Genomic DNA, 20,592 nt, shown 5'->3' on the forward strand with positions numbered 1-20,592 from the left:
CTCAGTAGTTGCGGCGCACGGGCTTAGTTGCTCCGTGGCGTGTGGGATCTTCCCGGACCAGGGCTCAAACCCGTGTCTCCTGCATTGGCAGGCGGATTCTTAACCACTGCGCCACCAGGGAAGCCCCCGTTGATAGACTTTTAAATATATCTCAAGACTTTGAGACAGATCACTAACTCTTGAAGGTTATGTGATACATTACTTTTTTAAACTTTTATTTATATATTTTTTATTGGAGTATAGTTGCTTTACAATGCTGTTAGTTTCTGCTGTACAACGAAATGAATCAGCTGTACGTATACCTATATCCCCATGCTCTTGGACCTCCCTCCCCTCCTCCCCCCATCCCACCCATCTAGGTCATCACAGAGCACCAAGTTGAGCTTGCTGTGCTATACAGCAGGTTCCCACTGGCTATCTATTTTACACATGGTAGTGTGTTTATATCAATCCTAATCTCCCAATTCATCCCACCCTCCCCTTCCCCCACCCGTGTCCACACATCCATTCTCTACATCTACGTCTCTATTCCTGCCCCATAAATAGGTTCACCTGTACCATTTTTCTAGATTCCACATATATGTGTTAATATACGATGTTTGTTTTTCTCTTCTGACTTATTTCATTCTGTATGACACACTCTAGGTCCATCCACATCTCTACAAATGACCCAATTTCATTCCTTTTTATGGCCAAGTAATATTCCATTGTATATATGGAATATATATACATCTTCTTTATCCATTCATCTGTCGATGGACACTTAGGTTGCTTCCATGTCCTGGCTATTGTAAATAGAGCTGCAGTGAACATTGGGGTGCATGTGTCTTTTTGAATTATGGTTTTCTCATGGTGTATGCCCAGTAGTGGGATTGCGGGGTCGTATGGTAGTTCTATTTTTAGTTTTTTAAGGAATCTCCATACTGTTCTCCATAGTGGCTGTATCAGTTTACATTCCCACCAACAGTGCAAGAGGGTTCCCTTTTCTCCACACCCTCTCCAGTTTGTAGATTTTTTGATGATGGCCATCTGACTGGTGTGAGATGATACCTCATTGTAGTTTTGATTTGCATTTCTCTAATGATTAGTGATGCTGAGCATCTTTTCATGTGTTTGTTGGCCATCTGTGTGTCTTCTTTGGAGAAACGTCTATTTAGGTCTTCGCCCATTTTTTGATTGGGTTGTTTGTTTTTTTGATATTGAGCTGCATGAACTGCTTGTATATTTTGGAGATTAATCCTTTGTCAGTTGCTTCGTTTGCAAATGTTTTCTCCCAGTCTGAGGGTTATCTTTTCATCTTATTTATGGTTTGCTTTGCTGTGCAAAAGATTTCAGAAGAAGTGACCTAAAGTCCTGCGGAGTTCACCGCGGAGGGCTGTGAAACCTTCTCTCTGGTGACTCTTGTCTGTGGAGTCACCACCTTTCTCCCCTGATAGGTGTGGGCCTCTCTGAAGGATAGAACTTGGATCCGCTCAACATACGGCTCAATGAAGTTTCCTGGCTGACATTTTCACTCTTATATTTCCAAGAGATACAACGAGACGTTGTTTCCCTTCTTCTCATCAAGTTATAGAATGCTAAAGCCAGAGGAAACCTTGGGTCATCTGGTCCACCCTTTCATTTGGCAAGTGAAGGAATAAGGTCCCAGAGGTCGATTTAGATTAATTTTTAAAATACGTTTATGAAATTAACATATGTTTATTACAGAAATGTATTAGATATAGAGAAACAAAAATAAGGGGGAAAAGTGTATATATAATCTTACAACCAAAAAGTAACTGCAATTATTATTTTGGAATGTATCCTCCCAAGTTTTCAGAAATGTGATCACACTGTACTTTAACAACAGACATGAACATTTTCCAAGATGCTATTCCTAATAGCAGAATATGTTTCCACAGTACAGATATACCATCACTTACATGCCATAGGTGACGTGTAGCTGATGGGTACATAGGCCGTTACAGTTTTCACTGTGTTAAATAACATCGTGGTGAACACCTTTCTCCTAGAAATGAAGACACTGGATCATTTTTAGCTTTTCAGCCCTGTTGCCAGATTGGATTATCAAGGTTTTTTTGTTCGTCTGGACAGGCTTGGTTTAGTTTTGACTTGTGTTGGTTTTAGAGTCAATATAGAAGATGACATGAGTTTAGGTTCCCAGCGTTTCAGGGCGTGAACTAAATGGCCATCTGGACCCAGGAGGAGAACCCTCCCTTCCTCAGAGGGTGGAGTTGCTGGAACAGTGCCGTGCAGTCTACACCTTCCTATGAGGCATCCCGCCTTGGGCCCGGTCAGGAAACAGGAAGACAGGCAGGTTACATTCAGCCTGGGACCTGAACCTCGTAAAACCAGCCACCCAGCCCGGTTTTATGTGCCCGGCAACAAAGGGACAAACTTGCTCACCCCGGCCTGCTTCCTCTCTCTGGGACCTGCTGTGAGAGCACTGTTTTGCACTCAAAATATGCCTTGAACGCGCTTTGTCATAGTAATTGCCCCCATAAAACGGACCAGGGCACCACATGAAAATGTCCCGTATTTAGAGACCCAGTCCTGCCTGCTTTTTATGGCTGGTGACGTGGGAGGACCTCAGCCCTGGTCACTCTGCCCAGGCACCGCGGAAAGCAGTCCAGGAGGGAAAAAGCATCTGAAGGTGGACAGGAAATCCCGGGCCCAGGAGGGGCCCTGCGGCTGAGAGGCGGCCAGAGCATCCCTCCAGGCTCCCAGGTGGCTCCCGGGCACGGTGTTGGCGCCGCTGCCCACGACGTGCGGGTTCAACCCGTGGTCCGCACAGCGCGCCCTTTCCCATCAGTCTTTCTTTCTTCGTCTGCAGAGAAAGAAGAATTGATCCAGAGCGTGCTGACCCAGGTGGCAGAGCAGTTCTCAAGGTACAGAATCTTCTAGATACGTCATCTCCAGAGCTGGGCGCTTTTCCTCTTCATGGCTGGGGTGGGCCACTTGCTCTGAGGCTGTCTCGGCCGGCAGGCTCTGATACGTCACTTGCCCCCAGAAGCTGCCTCCCCAGTGGATCCTTTGGGGACTTACGTACCTAAGCCAGCTTGGATGGGGTCCAGGAAAACAGATACCAGGTGCCACAGACCATGTCAAGTGGGTGTTTTCAGAACGAGAGCCCGTGTTGCTGGTAATCTTCCCAGCTGGCTCTTCTGGGGCTAGGACTTCAACCTACAAGAGCTGACAGCGTCCACAGAGATCCTGTGCAGCTGTGCGGCTTCCTCTCCATTCCGAGTTATCCTGCCGGTTCTGGGTCAGTGCTTTCCATTTCTCAGTCACCTGGCTGTGGCATCTCACTGCCCGAGGGTAGTTAAAATGGGGAAAGGCCGTAGGGTATTTTCTTAAAGCCCAGGAGTTGTTGAACTGAATGGGTTGGAGCCTCCCGGAGAAGGGCACCTCAGGTCCCCTGAGATGGTCTGTGCCCAGCAGGGCAGGGTGTGGGGCTGGACCATGCCCTCTGTGAGCAGAGGACACGGTCCTCCCCAGAGAGCATCTGCTCACTGCCCACGTATGGGGAAGTAAGCATACCTGCTTTACGTTCGCATCTTGGAAAATACACCTTTGAGATAATTCAGAGGGGTATCTTTTTCCTCCTTCCCCTCAGCACCCCTCCCCATCTCCCGTGAGTTCCTTAAAAGCAACTCCTCTGTTCGAGCCCCTCACCAGCCCACCTGTAGGGCTCACCACGGCAGGGAGTCAGCAGATGTTGGCTGAACCCATTTTAACTTGGAGAATTTGATGAGTTATGTTGTTTTGTTTTGTTTTTTCCTTCCTAGAGCATTTAAAATCAACGAACTGAAAGCTGAAGTTGCACATCACTTGGCAGTGCTAGAGAAGCGCGTTGAATGTGAGTGGCATGTTGATTCCCTTTTGCTGATTTGTCTTTTAACCTCTGCTTAAAGTAACCACTTAAAACCGTGGCGCTTGGTGATGGCAACGGAGCCGAGGCTGACAGCAAATGTCTTTTCTCTGGGAAATGCGCGAAAGTTACCTTTGAAGTTAACAAGGGCTAGAACAGTGATGAATCTTAAGTGTTTTATTTCTATTTTAAAAGTAACTCAGTAACATATGACATGTTATAAGTGCCATCTTATAAGTATGCAGTAACTTGCAATGTGGTACTTGTCGTAGCACAGCCCCTGGAATAGGGGCTCTTCAGTGCAGGAGAGCACAGAAGGAAACCGTGAGGCCCCCAGACGTAGCCCCCTCCAGGGAAGAACTTCTGCAGAATAACTTGTGTGTGTGTGTTTTTACAAAAATGAGAATGCACCGACCCATACTCTGTGGTTTCACAATTTGGGGGGAGGATGTCCACTAAATCATTACCAAGTCTTGACTCAGTGACCAAATAGCTGAAACTCTGGGAGGAAGACGGCTTCCAGTCACTCACCCTTTGTGTGCCCGTCCATCAAATAAGGAACAAAGCTTGAATTCCGCGTGACCCGCAATTCCCCATTCAATGCACAACGGGAAGGCTCTTTGTCAGTGTCAAGGCCAAGGTTAATGGCTCATGGGCACCACATTTACTGACTTCCGGAATGAGTAAACACACTCCAAACCTGAGGCCGTCGGGGTCGTGGCATCACGGACTCTACCTGGCTGACTCACTGAATGTCACTTTTCGTATCTTGTATGAATTGCTTGGATTTTTTACAAGAAAAAACATTCAGGATCATGTCCGAAACCAATTCACCTAAATAACTTTAATCGTGATTTTTATAGTTACCCTTTTCAAAGTGTGGCAGCATTTTAAATATCCATTTGGTCCTATCACCCTGGGAGCTTTGTTTTTCTCCCCCCCAAAATCATGGTACCCAGAAACTGCTGTGAACTTAGTTTTCTGGGAGTGGTTACTGGTACCCTAAAAATAAAGGGGTTGGAATATAGCACGTTGTTTCTGCTGGATGTTTTTTCAAAAGAGAGAGCTTCATAATAAAGAAACTTTGGTTTGGGTAAAAAAATAAAATCCATTTGGTCATTAGAGCTTCAGAACAGTTTTATTTTCCCCATTGGTGATGAAGGAGCCACCAGGAGATTAAGTGACCTGCTGAAGTTCACTCAGCAAATTGGAAAAGTAAATAAAACCGGAACGAGCCCCGGGGTCCTGGTGGGGCTGCTCTCACCATCACCTTTCCCCATGGGGAGCCAGCACCACAGCAGGGCGGGGAAGGCCTGAGGGTACAGGTTAGAAAGCAGCTGTGACAGCTGGCCTCGCGGCTACGGCCGCAAACACTGGTCATGGCTGTACTGAGCAGAAAAGAGGTTTTGCCCTAAGGGATTGGGGGAGCTCCCCTGGGTGTCAGGAGGGCTCAGGACCAGGGCTCAGTAGCTCTGCAGCAGGAGCGATGCCCCAAACCCCACGTAGAGCTGATGCTGTGAGGATGCCGACCTGGTGGATCTGAGCCCCAGATGTACAGTACCCGCCCCGGCAACCCTAGATCTGTGCTTGGACCCCCATAGCCCCTGTGGCCACTGCTGCATACATCAGGCTGCTTCTCTGTACACGAGCTACAGATCCAGAGTCTGGACAGAGCTGAATCAGGTGCCCACACCCTCGCTGCAAGGACGGCCAAGGAAAGCAAGTGTTAGTGTCCTGTGGCTCTCATGACAAAGCACTGCAAACTGGGGGGCTTAAAACAACAGAAATGAATTCCCCCACTGTCGCGAGGCCGGAAGTCCGAGATCACGGTGTCGGCAGGGTCAGTTCCTTCTGGAGGGGAATGTGTCCCAGGCCTGCTCCAGCTTCCAGGACGCCCACGGGCCTTGGCGTGTGGCCTCATCACTCCAGGCTGCCGCCGCCTGCACGTGGCCTTCTCCCCTTGCATCTGCATTCAGGTCGTCCCATCAGGACACACCTGTCTGTGGATTTAGGGCCCACCCTCACCCAGAATGATCTCATCTCGAGATCCTTTTTCTAAACAAGGTCACACTCTCATTCTGGGGGTCAGGATGTGAGCCTGTCCTTTACAGGGGCACAGTTCAACCCACTGCCGTGAGCGTTTGGGGTTTCCATCTTCTGCCGTGGGCGACAAGCTCAGCTTCCCACCAAGCCCCGTAGAGTAGGGAGCTCTCTGGACGTGGGAAGAGGTTCAGCCAAAGAACACAGAAAGCATTCAGTGCTGAGTCACCACCTACAATCACAGAGATGAAGAGTCATACAGTCCCCACCTGGAGAGCAGATGCCCAGGGGGTGGGGAAGGCTGGGGGGTGACAGGTGCCTCCTGCTTCGTCGTCCTCTCCTCCGGCGCCTCAGACCACTTCACCCCGCCCCACACGGAAGCCAGCTCCAGTGCCGCCGTTCCTTGGAAACAGACAAGTTGAAGAGGCCGTTAATTAATTCTCAGAACTCCTACAGGGAGCTGTGTTGACTTCAACTTGAGAGGCTTCCGGTATCTGGCCGAGGGGACACCAATCAGGCCGAGAAGTGTTTTTATTTTGCCTTCAAGTGGCTTGTGGATTGAGGACCATTAAAGGATGGATCCCCGATGACCTCCCCAGCATGTCCTTGCCCGGAATCCTCCAAAACTAGCTCGCATCTCCTCCTGGGGCTCCTGGTGTAAATCAGATAATTCACGCACGTGCGCATAAATTACCCGGAGGATGGCATCACCCCTTCATCCCCCAGCTCAGGCTCACTGCAAAATTACTAGTGTTTTTACTAGTGGTATTAATTTCTAGCACCAGAGACCTGGGCACTGAAGGAGTGGGATGGAGAGAGCTTGCATTTCTCAGGAGGGAGAGGACGTTAGGGTTAGGGTTCCAGGAGCTGCGGTCAGGTGGCCGGGTGTGGGCAGCGGCCTCCCCCCATGGCCCACTTTGGCACCTCTCCCTGCATCAGCCCCTGGCCTCCCCACCACCTCCCGGCTGCCCGCTGCCCACAGGAACGTGGCCATGGGGGCCCACGCACCCCCGGAGGGGGCCCTCGTCCTCCCTGGACTCCACCTGGCTTTGGGCGCATCCTTTCCTGGCGCTTGTGGCTGACCGCTCCCCGGGCTCCACCCGCCTCTGCGTTAGCGCGAAGGTGGGCGCGGTCACGTCATCTGTGCTGAGCCCCGGGGGGGTGTGAGTTCCTAAGAGCCGCCCAGACACAGCAATCAGGGCCTCCCCCGAAGACATCGCAGGGACTTTGGAAATGGACAGGGGAGGCCTTTTGAGGACAGGGATTCTGCAGCTGGACCTCTCCCGCAGGTCACTTGGGGAACTGGTCATCCCGGCCACTCAGAAGGTCAGCCCTGACCCTGCAGAGTTGCCAGAAGCAAGCCGGCCTGCACTGCTGGCCTGGGAAGGCTGCCAGGAATATGACTGCCGGGCTGCTCCACTGTACCCGACCAGATATGGACACACACACACACACACGTAAGCACACACAGAAACGCAGGCACATACCCTCGCACACATACACGAACCCCCGTGTACATACACACAGAAACACACACGCACACACACACACACGTAAGCACACACAGGAACGCAGGCACATACCCTCGCACACATACATGAACCCCCATGTACATACACACAGAAACACACACACGCACACACACGTAAGCACACACAGAAACGCAGGCACATACCCTCGCACACATACACGAACCCCCGTGTACATACACACACACACACACACACACACACGTAAGCACACACAGAAACGCAGGCACATACCCTCGCACACATACACGAACCCCCATGTACATACACACACACACGCACACACACGTAAGCACACACAGAAACGCAGGCACATACCCTCGCACACATACACGAACCCCCGTGTACATACACACAGAAACACACACGCACACACACACACACGTAAGCACACACAGGAACGCAGGCACATACCCTCGCACACATACATGAACCCCCATGTACATACACACAGAAACACACACACGCACACACACGTAAGCACACACAGAAACGCAGGCACATACCCTCGCACACATACACGAACCCCCGTGTACATACACACACACACACACACACACACACGTAAGCACACACAGAAACGCAGGCACATACCCTCGCACACATACACGAACCCCCATGTACATACACACACACACGCACACACACGTAAGCACACACAGAAACGCAGGCACATACCCTCGCACACATACACGAACCCCCGTGTACATACACACAGAAACACACACGCACACACACACACACGTAAGCACACACAGGAACGCAGGCACATACCCTCGTACACATACACGAACCTCCGTGTACATACACACAGAAACACACACACACACACACACACGTAAGCACACACAGAAACGCAGGCACATACCCTCGCACACATACATGAACCCCCATGTACATACACACAGAAACACACACGCACACACACACACACGTAAGCACACACAGGAACGCAGGCACATACCCTCGTACACATACACGAACCTCCGTGTACATACACACAGAAACACACACACACACACACACACACGTAAGCACACACAGAAACGCAGGCACATACACTCGCACACATACACGAACCCCCGTGTACATACACACAGAAACACACACACACTTTGTCTGGTATGTGTGAGCTGTTCGGAGCTGTTCTCTGCCTCTTGAATTCAAAGAGGCACCAGCTAGAACTGCCCATCTGTAAACCACATTACATTGATTTGACTTGTTTTAAATGGAATTTCCTGCCTTTTTTTTTTTGACCTTCTCAAGTGTATAATTCTTTGGAATCAAATGTAAATTCTGCCATAGCTCTTAATTCACGCTGAAAGCTTTCCTTCCTTTTCTACGAAATGTTTTCCTTCTTCGGGAGGCTGGGGTCTCGCTTAGGTGAGAAGCCATTTCCTAAACACAGGACATCCAGGGCCTCCCCTCACTTCCCGGTTGGAGATGGGCCAGCCAGGGGCGCCCCTCCCTCCTGTCCTTCCTTGTTTGCGGGAAGGGCCCAGGCGCCCTGCGGTGGGCACAGGGCAGTCCTGCCCCTGTTCAGCGTTTGTCCCTGCCGGGGCCTGGCCCACAACCTACAGACTAGAGAGCTGGCCCCATGGGGCAAAGTTTACAGCCAGGTCATGCAAACAACCCAGAAAACTGAAACCAAAGCTTGCTTTTCTTTTTGTCACCGGGGAAATTGTGCTTTATGCAAATTCTTTACCAAAGTCCTTGGAGGAAGTGCTGAAACCCGAGGCTCTATTCCTACGTGGCTATAAACAACTTCCAAAGCTCTGCAGCCTAACTAGGGCCTCGCCTGCCCACAGCCAGCCTCTTAGGAGAGCCCAGTGGGTCAGGGGGAGAAGGGAGTAGGACAGAGCTGCCTTCGTGACCTGACCGTGACCGTGCTGTTACTCCTGCCTGCTGAGGCCCCGTCCCCGAAGCCAGTGTCCCTCTTAGAAAATCATTCTTAAAGGTCCTCTAGGGCTTCCCTGATGGCGCAGTGGTTGAGAGTCCGCCTGCCGATGCAGGGGACGTGGGTTCGTGCCCCGGTCCGGGAAGATCCCACATGCCGCGGAGCGGCTGGGCCCGTGAGCCATGGCCGCTGAGCCTGCGCGTCCGGAGCCTGTGCTCCGCAACGGGAGAGGCCACAACAGTGAGAGGCCCGCATACTGCAAAAAAAAAAAAAAAAAAAAAAAAGGTCCTCTAGGGTGGCCGTGACCTACAGAGGCCCACACAGCCCCTTCTAAAGTCCGAGGGTTTCAAGTTTGAGACTGACAAGTGGGAAACTGACATCCGTCTCAACCCTGAGTCCTCCCTGGTGTCAGTGCCAGGACCTGGGGGAGGCCCAGCTCGGACGGCCTTCTCACTCCCCCAGGATCTTCCACGAGGCATCCTGGTGTCCAGCAAGGCCTGGGAGCGGCAGCCCTGGGTCTGCTGGTGCCTGAATCCGCGAGCGCTCTCACTGCCTCCTGGCTTCCACCCGGCGGTCTGGCTCTTTAATCCCGTGACGCATTGTTTTTCTCTTCCATTGATTAACGAACGCACTTTCGCCATCTCATTACTTACTATCAGTTTCCTTGGCAACCAGGCTGTATTTCATAAACATCATTACAGTAAATTCTATCATTCCGTGTTGCCCAAAAGGCTTAATCTTAACATCACCCCCGATAAATGGCCAAGGAACCTGATCTACATCAATTTCAATACCACACAATCAAACATCAGGCAACCAGCAAAAGCCATGAGCTACGAGGCAGATGCTAACAGGAGCACCCTTGACTTGTTGATGATGGAGAAAAGCAGATGAGAAAACATGATCCCAATTCTGCCTTTTTTAAATTAAGAAAGATAAATATTTAGATTGCATGGGGGTGGGAGAAAAATGCCTGGAAGGATACACACCAATATATACAATATTAAATGAGTTCTCTGGGCCAATAGGATCATGGATAATTTTTTTTTTGGGGCTGTGTTGGGTCTTTGTTGCTGCGCGCAGGCTTTCTCTAGTTGCGGCGAGCGGGGGCTACCATTGGTTGCGGTGCGCGGGCTTCTCACTGCGGTGGCTTCTCTTGCTGCAGAGCACGGACTCTAGGCGCACGGGCTTCAGTAGTTGTGGCACACAGGCTCAGTAGTTGTGGCTCGCGGGCTCTAGAGCACAGGCTCAGTAGTTGTGGCTCACGGGCTTAGTTGCTCCACGGCATGTGGGATCTTCCCGGACCAGGGCTCGAACCCGTGTCCCCTGCATTGGCAGGCGGATTCTTAACCACTGGGCCACCAGGGAAGTCCCATGGATAAATTTTTAAATACCCTTCTTTAAGATACTCTGTATTTCCTCCATTTTCTACAACGATCATAGGTTATTTTGTATTCAGAGAAGTGATGCTGGAAACGGAATGAATGGTACCCGTGGACCCTGCAGGCAGGGCACCGCTACCCTGTTTGGACTCTATACTGCGTGTTCCATCTCTTCCCCAGATGGATCCACTTTTTGGATCCAAGTCTATGCCACATGCCATGTCTCTTCTCCATATCTATCCAACTTTCCAAAATTTTCTGCCCTTCACGTGTTAACAACCCCTTCCTGGGTCCCTTCCTGCCACTGATGTTGAATCTACCATCTGTCCCATTCGCAGACCCGCAGACACAGCTCCGCGGTGGTCCTCTCCTCCTCTGGGTAAGCGTCCTGCAATGGCATGGCGGCCGAGAAATGTCTGGGAGGCCGCGCATGCCTGGTCCAAATGCAAACCGTAAAGGGTGTATGCTAATGTGCTTTTTCTTGGAAGAGGACCCATGGTTTCATCCACCTCCTAATGGGGTCCGCAATGCGAGAAAGTGCTGAGGGCACCGCACCCCAAAGGAGGGTGTGGGCTTTTGGTGGGAGCACAAAGTACCGATGTCCAGTTCCCTGGCTTCCCCACCTCGCTGGTCCCGCGTCCTGGTACAGGAGGGTGGAGATGGTGTTTGAGTCTCTCCCTTGGCATCCCGCACGGCACAGAAGCAGGTCACCGGGACCAGATCCGAGTATCAGATCCTCCAGATTCCTGCCACTGGACAGAAAGAAGCAGTGGTTCCACATAATCTCGCCCCCGCTTGGCCCCTGACACTGAAATGTTTAGAAAACCCACCCAGGGAGATTGTGGTTCCTGGCAGGCTGCCCGGGGGCTCGGCGCTGGGAGAATTCCCCCAGCCGCGAGCCCCAGAGCTGCTGACAGCTCCTCCGGATGGGAGACGGGTGGAAGCCCACGGAAGTTGCTGAGTTGCTTTGTTTTTCTCTTAGAAATCACCTGCATTTTATTTTTAGCCATATTCCGAGCCGCTTGATGGAAAGGGGAATGAGTGGCATCGTGGGTAGTATCTTTCTGCATAAAAATCGAGGTGTGATTACCAAGAAACAAAGCTAATCTTCTTTATTTCTTATGACCTGACTCTAATCTGAAAGCCGTTCCAAAACTGGCAGCGTTTCTGAGCTAAATATGCACCTGCCAGAGTGAACGTCTTGAAGTTGAATGCTCGCTGGCAGGCGTAAGCGCCAGTTCATCCTTTGATGAAAAAACACATAGTGTTCTGACTTAGGGGACCCAGTGCTGCAGGACCCTGGGAACGTGACCAGGTGCAGGTTCCGCTTGTCCTTCACCTGTGGCCTGATCACTTCTCATCCATTTCAAGTCAGCGCTTCTCCCGGTTAACTGCTCTACCCAGGACCTTCAAATGCAAAGCTTTTACCTTAACGAAATTTTCATCCTTGCTGGGAGGGCTGTGGTTTTGCTCCCCGAGCCCTTCATTGCATTTTACTACCCTGGGAACACGTACCCCCTTTTCCTTTTGGGGATAAAAGATCCTCTGTCCCGTGTCCTCAGCTGGCGCTTAGGGGTACGGAGAAAAAGCAAGAAGTAGGTGCGGGAACAGTGGAGATTTGGGAAGCGGGGAGGGGGAGGGGCTTCTGTCCTCTAGGGCCCGTGTGGATGAACGTGACGAACAGGCTGTGGCTGAGCCGCGTGGCGGGGGGAGGCCTGAGAATCAGCGGCGTGGGCAGGACTGGGAACCAGTGTCTGAGCCAGCTTCCGCCCCTCACCCCCGGGGACGTGGGAGCCACGGGCGAGCCCCCAGTTACCAGCCTCCCCAGCCTCCACGTGTATCCTTGGTAACCCCCTCGTTTCTCTTGGTCTCCAGTGGAAGGACTGAAAGTGGTGGAGGTTGAGAAATGCAAGAGTGACATTAAAAAGATGAGGGACGAGCTGGCAGCTAGAAGCAACAGGTAAGGTCTGCGCTGGGCAAGTGCGGCAGATGGCCGGGGAGAGCTCTGCGCGGCCACGCGGAGCCGAGAGGGGCCCTGGGGGGGGCGGTTTCCCCCGAAAGCAGAGCTGGAGGATCCCAGCTCTGGCTGGGGTGGGCACCGTCTGGGATTTGCTTTCCGATGACATAGCTTTCTTATCATAAAAGAGAGTTTATGGCAGAGGGAGGCTGGGAGGATGACTTCACAGAAAAGGCCAGTAATCTTCTTGCAGGTCAAAGTGTTAGGATTCACGGCCCCAACTTGAACAGAGTTGGCATCGATTTTTTGAAAAGGGGAACGATAAAAGGAGAAAGGCCTTTGGCTTCCAGGGGACGAGTGTCCTGGTGTCCCGGAGGCCCCAATCCCGTGCGGACGTCCCCATAGCACAGAGCGGCCCGTCAGGGGAGCGATGCCACATTCTGGACACAGAAATCACTTGTCCCACGGAATAAGGGTCCCTCCACACATCCCCTGGAGAGCCAGGGTGAGGTGGCCCAGGCTACCGAAATCCAGGAAAAGCATGCCCCAGGCATTTTTTGGAAAGTGGGGTTTGGGCTACAGCCAGACCCTTTGCCGAAACCGTGGTTAAAGCAGATGTTTAGGTCAAGGGCAGAGATGCACCACGTCAGCCAAGGTGATGCTGGATGTTGTACACACCGAGCGCCCGCTGTGTGCGGGGCTGTACCAGGTGCTCTGCTGACGGGACCAGCTTGCAACTGTCTGCTGTCCTGCGTTGCTGCACGCCCGTGGTCCACAGACCGCATGGTGACGGTGTGGCCCGTCACCCCCGGGACGCCACGCCACTAAGGACGCTGAGGTTACAGCTGGGGCTCAGCAGGATTTAACGGGACTGATGAACCTGCGAACGGCCCTGTGAAAGCGCACCAGGTTGGCTTACGAGGCCACCCAACATCTTGAAGATCGTTTCCTAAGTTTTCAAAATTGAGGGCAACCTGCTTACTGCAAAGCGTGGCTACGTGCAAGGGCCTTCGGTGCAGGAGGGGAAGGGGAAGCTGGTGGTCGCAGGGGAGGGGCCGGGCTGGCGGCCTCAGGACGGGCTCGGGGACTAGCCTGACGGGCTCCGGGTGGCGCATGTCTTCCGGGGACCACGCCTCGTTCGTGGCCCGCTCACTTGTCAAGTATTTTGGACTTCGGGATGTCTCATCCCATTGGACTTGGGGGAAGTCGGTGGACCTCCGTCCCGTGGCCAGTCCTAACGCCCAGGGGAGATAAAGCTTGTCAGCCAGGCCCTGTCCCGCCGCTCTGCGAGCAGCCTCAGACTGTTGGCCCGAGGCCGAGGGCCGTGTCTGCTGCGGCGAGCGGGTGGTGCCCTGGGCCCCGTCCCCCGTGTTCTCTCTGTAGGGTCGCCTGCAGCCACACGGCCCACAGAGCACTTGCAGGAGGCGGGGTTCGGGTTTGGGTTTTGGTTTGAGGTATAGTTGACTTACAGTGTTAGGTTAGTTTCATGGGCATGACGTAGTGATTCAAAAGCAGAAGGTGTTTTATAATGAGGCCTCTCGTCCCTTCTCAAATGATTCAATCCTGCCACCTGCCCAGAGCAACTGGGGTGAGTCAGGAGCGCCCCCCTCGCCGCTGCTGGTCCTGCCCCGCCAGCCGTGTGGCAGGCACCCCCCCCCCCCACCGCCCCTTCTGTAAGAGCCAGGCTGGGGCAGGGGCAAGGGCAACGTGATGCCCTGCTGTGCTTTCTGGCGTGCACTGCCCTGCGGGTCAGGTTGCAGGAGAAAAAACAGAATTTCGTCCAGGTGGTATTAGTTTCCTGTGGCTGCTCCTGCAGGGCTGAAAACAACAGGAATTGACTTTCCCACAGTTCTGAGGGCTCGAAGTCTGAAATGAAGGTGTCAGGAAGGCCAGGCTCCCTCTGAAGGCTCTCGCGGAGGATCTGTTCCAGGCCTCTCTCCCAGCTTCTAGCGGTTGTCAGCGATTCTTGGGGCCCCTTGGCTTGTAGGGCATCACTCCAGTCTCTGCCTCTGTCTCCACATGGCCTTTTTTTCGTATGTGTCTGTCTCTGTGTCCAAATGGCCCTTTTTTAAAAAGACACCAGTCATATTGGCTTAGGGGCCACCCTAATCCAATCATACTTGGTGTGACCAGTCTTAACTCATTACATCTGTTACAGCCCTATTTCCAGATGAGGCCACAGTCACAGGTACTGGGGGTTGGAACATTAACATATGATTCTTGGGGGACACAATAGACCATGTGGAGAAGACCTGCCCAATTTCAGAGCACAGGGGAAGCAAGGCGTCACCTGCAGGCACCTGTCGGGGGCCAAGTGGGCAGAGCCGGGGCTCTTCCACGCCCCCCACACCCCGCAAGAAGTATCAATACGTGTTTGGAACTCACAGTGCTGTGGTCCAAAGAGGAGCCTTCCCTGTGCCCCAGCCACCTCTAGAGGCATGTCTTCTCAACAGGCAGTTTTCACAGCAGCTCATGTAGGTGAGAGACGGGTAATTGTGGCTCTTCGATCGAAAACAGAATGGGGTAAAGTCTCAAACAGTGCCGACACATTGCGAAAAAAGAAATGCAGCCTCCTGGGCTCGGGGCTAATCCACAGCAGCAACACCCACCTGGGACGCTGGCCCAGGAGCCTAGCACCCCTTTGTGCCCCACACAAACAGCCCTGCCCTTTTCTTTATGGAGAAATTAACTCAGATGGAAGATAAGCTGCTTGCACTGCCCCTCGTCTCTGCTGACGGCTGGGTTCCATCTTAATCGTGCAAGGGGGCCGTGCAGTCATCCAGCATCCGGGGAACAGGCTCGTTACCTGCGGGGGAGGTCGCACAGCTGAGCAGCTCTTTCTGAGGATGTCCACCCAGCGGGTGGTGATCCTGCCTCTCGGGGGCGGAGAGGGGAACAAAGGCACCTGCCTGGCTGAGCTCAGGTCTGCACCCGCTCGGGTGGCCAGTGAGCCTGAAGCGATGGCCGCCTTCACCCCCACACAGGCACACCCCAGCGTGGCCTCGGAGCCAGGGCTCTGCGTGGACCAGAACCGCCTTTCCCCAGGGAATAGGGATGGCCGTCGGGTCAGATGAGGCGCAGACCCACAGACACCCTCGGAACGGGCTGCGCTCCCCTGAGACGCAGGCCTTGGGTTTCTCTTGGCTTTTTCCCCAAGAGGACAGAGGGAGGATTGCCCGCCCACATTCAGGGCAGGGCCCGGCCCCGCCGAGCACGTGGGGGCTGCAGGAACACGGGGCGGCATCTGAGGACTCTGGGATCTGTCATCTCTTCTTTCATCCCAAACAAATGGCCTTGACCACTGGACTGAGCCCCAGGAGCGGGGAGGCTGGGAGCACAGAAAATGAAAGCAAAAACCAGCCCCAAACAGAAAGAAAAGAAAAGGCGCCATGCCAGCTGCTCTGTCAGCTGGAGGATGCTGGTTCCCGTGGCGACGGGCCGAAGAGGGAGCAGGCAGGGCTGCCTGGCCGCGGCAGGACCTCCCAACGCTGGGATTTTCAAGGAAGCAGCGGATTCCAGCAGTCAGATCATCTTCGGCGGTGGAAGCTTACACGGCCCTCCTGGGAAAGGCGCGGGACTGACCTGCACAGCACGTGTGTGCATGTTTGTACAAAAGAGGTTAAAAGCGGAAAAGAAATAATGACGATGCTACCTAATGCTCTTAAGTCACAGACCAGGTTCTCACTGCTCAGACATGCGTGTGTAAACGGGAGTTCTCGTTGACAAGGGCGACCACGGAAAGCGTTTGGTTGGCGCGTTTTCTTGGTTCATTTTGTTACCCTTTTGCTAAATCTGTCTTAAAATCCCACTCCATGCACGGAGCTGTCTTAAGCAGCTCGGATGATTTCGCAAGCCTCGGGTGGAGGGAGGGAACGGCGGCACGCCAAGAAAGTCACACTGAGGCTCTTTGCCCAAAAAGGAAGCAGACGTATTATTCTGAGTTTGCAAGTGGCACAGACTATACTGGGGGGGGGGGGGGGGCAGTCAGTAAAAATAACAGCGACCACGATGCTCCCAGTCAGAATCCAGTCCCGAGCTTCCCAGATGTTCTTCTACGCCCAGACAGCCGGTTCTGAAAAACAGCTACGAAATACTGTTGTAATTTTTTTTCATTTACAACACTGTAAACCGTCAGTAGATGAAAATGCAGCCTCAGACATTTTTGCAGAATGTCTGCAAATGTCGCCCACCCAGTGAGTTCTTTGCTCCTCATTCCGTGGCCAATTGTTTTGCAGTACCTTTCAGGACGTACTGTAGGCAACGTTTCTTTGTCCCTTTTCATCCCAAATTCCCTCGCTTCCCATAATACTCATCATTAAAGATGACATGACAGTCCTCCCTGTTGAAGTACCATCATGGTTTAAATTATTTCCCATTGGGGGACGTTCCGGTGGCTTCTAGTTTGGTTTTGTGTTTCTGTAGCAACAGCAGACACTGTGATAAATACCTTCAAGCTGTTTGCTTACGTCTAATTCTTTGCTTATGATGAATTCTCCAGAGGAGCCTTGCAGCTTAAAGGATGTGAATTTCTTTACGGCTCTTACAATACAGTATAAATTGCTCTCCTGGAAGATGGAAGTTTATTTACAAACTGCATGAGCTTCTGGGCTGGCCCCATCCCCAGCCTGGGAATCTCACGCAAGGCAGGGGGAGGGGGAGGAGCGGGGTGTTAGACCCTCCCGCCACCCCCGCTGTGCTCCCTATTTGAGGTGGGGGGACTTCAAGTTCCTTCCGGAGGAGTTAAGGTGCCCATGTGGGCTGGGGGCCCAGGCGCTGCCGGCTCTCCTGGAGCAGCCCCGACCTGCAGTCCCTGGCTGTGACCCCCTCGGGCCAGCACACTCGCCCCTGATGTCGGAAGGGGGCTTCCCTCCAAAGCCACCAGGCTCCTTTTGCTCTGTTCTTTTGTTTTGTTTTGCTTTTGTTGCCGCAACCCGAGGCATGTGGGATCTTAGCTCCCCGACCAGGGATAGAACCCGGGCCCCCTGCATCGGAAGTGCAAGTCTTAACCACTGGACCGCCAGGGAAGTCCCTGTTCTGTTCTTGATGCCTTGATATTAAGGAATGAAGAGCAGAGTCAGAGATCAAACTCGCCTCTCAACGTGTGTGTAAGGGGAACAGCTGGGGACATCCTGAAAGTCTATCACAGGAGGCGGGATTGATGACCTTATGAGGTCCATCACGCCCCAGGTCCCAAGGAGGACTTGCTTTTTTTTTTTTTTTTTTTTTTCGGTACGCGGGCCTCTCACTGTTGTGGCCTCTCCCGTTGTGGAGCACAGGCTCCGGACGCGCAGGCTCAGCGGCCTTGGCTCACGGGCCCAGCCACTCCATGGCATGTGGGATCTTCCTGTACCGGGGCACGAACCCGTGTCCCCTGCATCGGCAGGCTGACTCTCAACCACTGCGCCACCAGGGAAGCCCGAGGACTTGCTTTTTGATGAGGTCGAGCTCTCTGAAGCAGCAGCAGTGCATTTGTGACATGGTAGTGGAAAAAGCAAGTTGCCAGAGAGGAAACTTGGTACCATTCCATCCTTATCTAAAAGGACCAGGGGCTGTCCGTGTGTGTCCATACCTAGGAACGTTCTGGAAAGGTACCCCAAACTTCACAGAAGGCATTGCCAGGTGTGAGATTTAGAGGAAAGAAGTGGGTGAAAGGGGACTTACTTTTTTTTACTTTGCTTCTGTGTTTTTTGAATTTTTTAGAATAAACGTATTTTGCTCGCATCATTTAAAAGAGATTTTCAGGAGCTTCTCTAAAATGAAGATGCCATGTTTGCTGAGAGCTCAGTATTATCTCAGGAGGTCCAGGCACGGTCTTCGGGGTTTAGCAATGAGGCGTCACTGGCTTTACGACTTATCCTTCTGTAACAAATAAGACCAAAGGGGTTTGTGGGATGCGGATTGGGTTGGGTTTTGCGTTTTTCGGTCTTTCTCCGATGAGGTCCCCGCAATCCGCCGCCCAAGTGACGCCAAGACCGAGGCGGCAGTGCCAGAAACAATCTTTGCTTTTCCCTTCAGGACCAGCTGTCCCTGTAAATACAGTTTTTTGGATAACAGCAAGAAGTTGACATCTCGACGCGATGTCCCCGCTTATCCCAAGGTAAGGTCACATCCTGCCCCTGAAGAAACCACAGTCAGCGTCCACAGCCTCCCACCCTCGGCCCCCCTGACCTCCCAACCCGGCCCCTGCCATCTGCACATCTGCAAAACCAGCTCCCACCCGGGCCCTGGGCTGTGGAACGCTGCCGTTTTTCTTAGGCAGGATATATTTTCTCTCTGACGTTTGTTTAGCCACAGTGGTCCCAGACCAAGCTCCAAGAGATCGGAGCTCCTCCCCGGTGTCCAGCCAGCCCCCATCGCCGACTCAGTGAACGTGCAAATGTTACTTGAAAGAACTTTCATTTTTAACTAAATTATTTAAAACCTGCTTCGCTGCATCTCCTGTCCCTGAACAACATGTAGTTGTCGTGAGAAGTTTTGCTTTTTGGTCACAAAGGATTTCTCAGTTACAAGAGAACCTCAGCCCTTGTTAGAGCAGCAGTGCCCTGGGAACGGGGGTAGGGTTCTTCAGACAGCTGCAAAAGAGGGGTCCGGTGATGGTGGTCCCCCATCTCACAGCGCCTGCAGCTGGCGACTGAGCAGGACCCTGGCCCAACTGTTCTTTGCATACTCTCCCACTAAGATTTGGGCTTCGCAGTGGCCGGGGTCCTGCAGACAGGGCGCCTGGCTGTGCCCAAGGCCACCCCACCACACACTGTTCCCACAGCAGCAAAGAAACTCCCAGAGCCTCCCTGCCAGGGGGTTCCCCAACTCGGATACAAAAGACAAGCTAAATACTGTCCAAGGTTTTCACATGGACACAAGTGCCCTGCCCCACAGGAATGCGTGACCCACACCTCAGGATCCGCCCCAGGGAGTCACGAGGCCCAGCGTAGGCCCAGAACAAAAGGTGCCGGTCCTCCGCAGTGGTTCCTTTTAAAAAAACAAACGGAAAGACCTAGGAGACGACTGTATCTAACTCCAAAACACCGTGACTGTCTTGGGTCTAAAATCTTGTTTCCTCTGACAATGTAACCTAAACGGTCTTCCGTAGAACCAGCGCCTGCCCCCAGCAAGCTGGGCTGTTATAGCCCACGGCTAAACCAGTGACAGCGTCCAAAAGCAAACCTCAAAATAACTTCTTAGCCACTATTTGAATTTATGCCAAGTAAAAGTTTTTTCCCTTGATTTCACTTTATTGTATTTTTTAAAGTCTGGTTTCTTGGGATGTCATTAGCATGCAGTAAGGCTCACCTTCAGTGCAGAGCACCATCAAGTGTGACAGGTTTACGTGGTCACGTACCCTCCACCACGGTCAAGGGGTGAACGTTCTGTCTCCCCCAAGCGCCCCCTCGTCCCCTGTGCCGTCATTCCTGGCGCTCTGCCCCTGACCACCACTGGTGGGATGTCTGTCCCCGTAGTTCTGACCCCTCCAGAGTTCTCGTGGGTGTAGCCTTTGAGAAGGTACCCAGGTGTCCTGAGAGGGGGGCAAGAGGAGAGTGGAGAAGGCATGGCCAGCCTTCGTCTCAAGCCAGAGGCCCCCGTGCGTGCTTACAGTGCTTTCCTGTCCCCTCCAGTACCTGCTGTCCCCCGAGACCGTAGACGCCCTGCGGAAGCCCACCTTCGATGTCTGGCTCTGGGAGCCCAACGAGGTGAGTGCAGGAGACGCCTGGGAGCGGGACCGGCTTCGGGGACCAGACGGGAGCAGCCCCATCGCTCTTCTCCTCGGCTTCTCCTCTGTCTTCTTTGTCTTTCAACTTGATTCTCCGGGTTGGCGGCCAAACTGCCTCTTGGTGGGCTCGAGAAGGGGCGTCAGGGCCAAGGAGCAGGTGAGCGGTGGGGCCTCGAACCCGGGCTCTGGCTGCTCGGTGCACCCCCTC

General features: G+C 52.9%; 1 protein-coding gene across 1 annotated transcript in view; it reads left to right on the plus strand.

Moving 5' to 3' along the window:
- The window catches only part of PDE9A (phosphodiesterase 9A), a 125,232-nt gene that overhangs the window by 65,873 nt on the left and 38,767 nt on the right, over positions 1-20,592 (plus strand). Inside the window, exons 5-9 of the mRNA XM_065875924.1 lie at positions 2,834-2,888; positions 3,789-3,859; positions 12,595-12,679; positions 18,692-18,773; positions 20,290-20,364. Coding sequence (XP_065731996.1) covers positions 2,834-2,888; positions 3,789-3,859; positions 12,595-12,679; positions 18,692-18,773; positions 20,290-20,364 — 368 coding nt within the window. The remainder of the gene's footprint in view (positions 1-2,833; positions 2,889-3,788; positions 3,860-12,594; positions 12,680-18,691; positions 18,774-20,289; positions 20,365-20,592) is intronic.

This window comes from Phocoena phocoena, chromosome 4 (assembly GCF_963924675.1).
Source record: "Phocoena phocoena chromosome 4, mPhoPho1.1, whole genome shotgun sequence".
In the NCBI taxonomy this organism is placed as follows: Eukaryota; Metazoa; Chordata; class Mammalia; order Artiodactyla; family Phocoenidae; genus Phocoena; species Phocoena phocoena.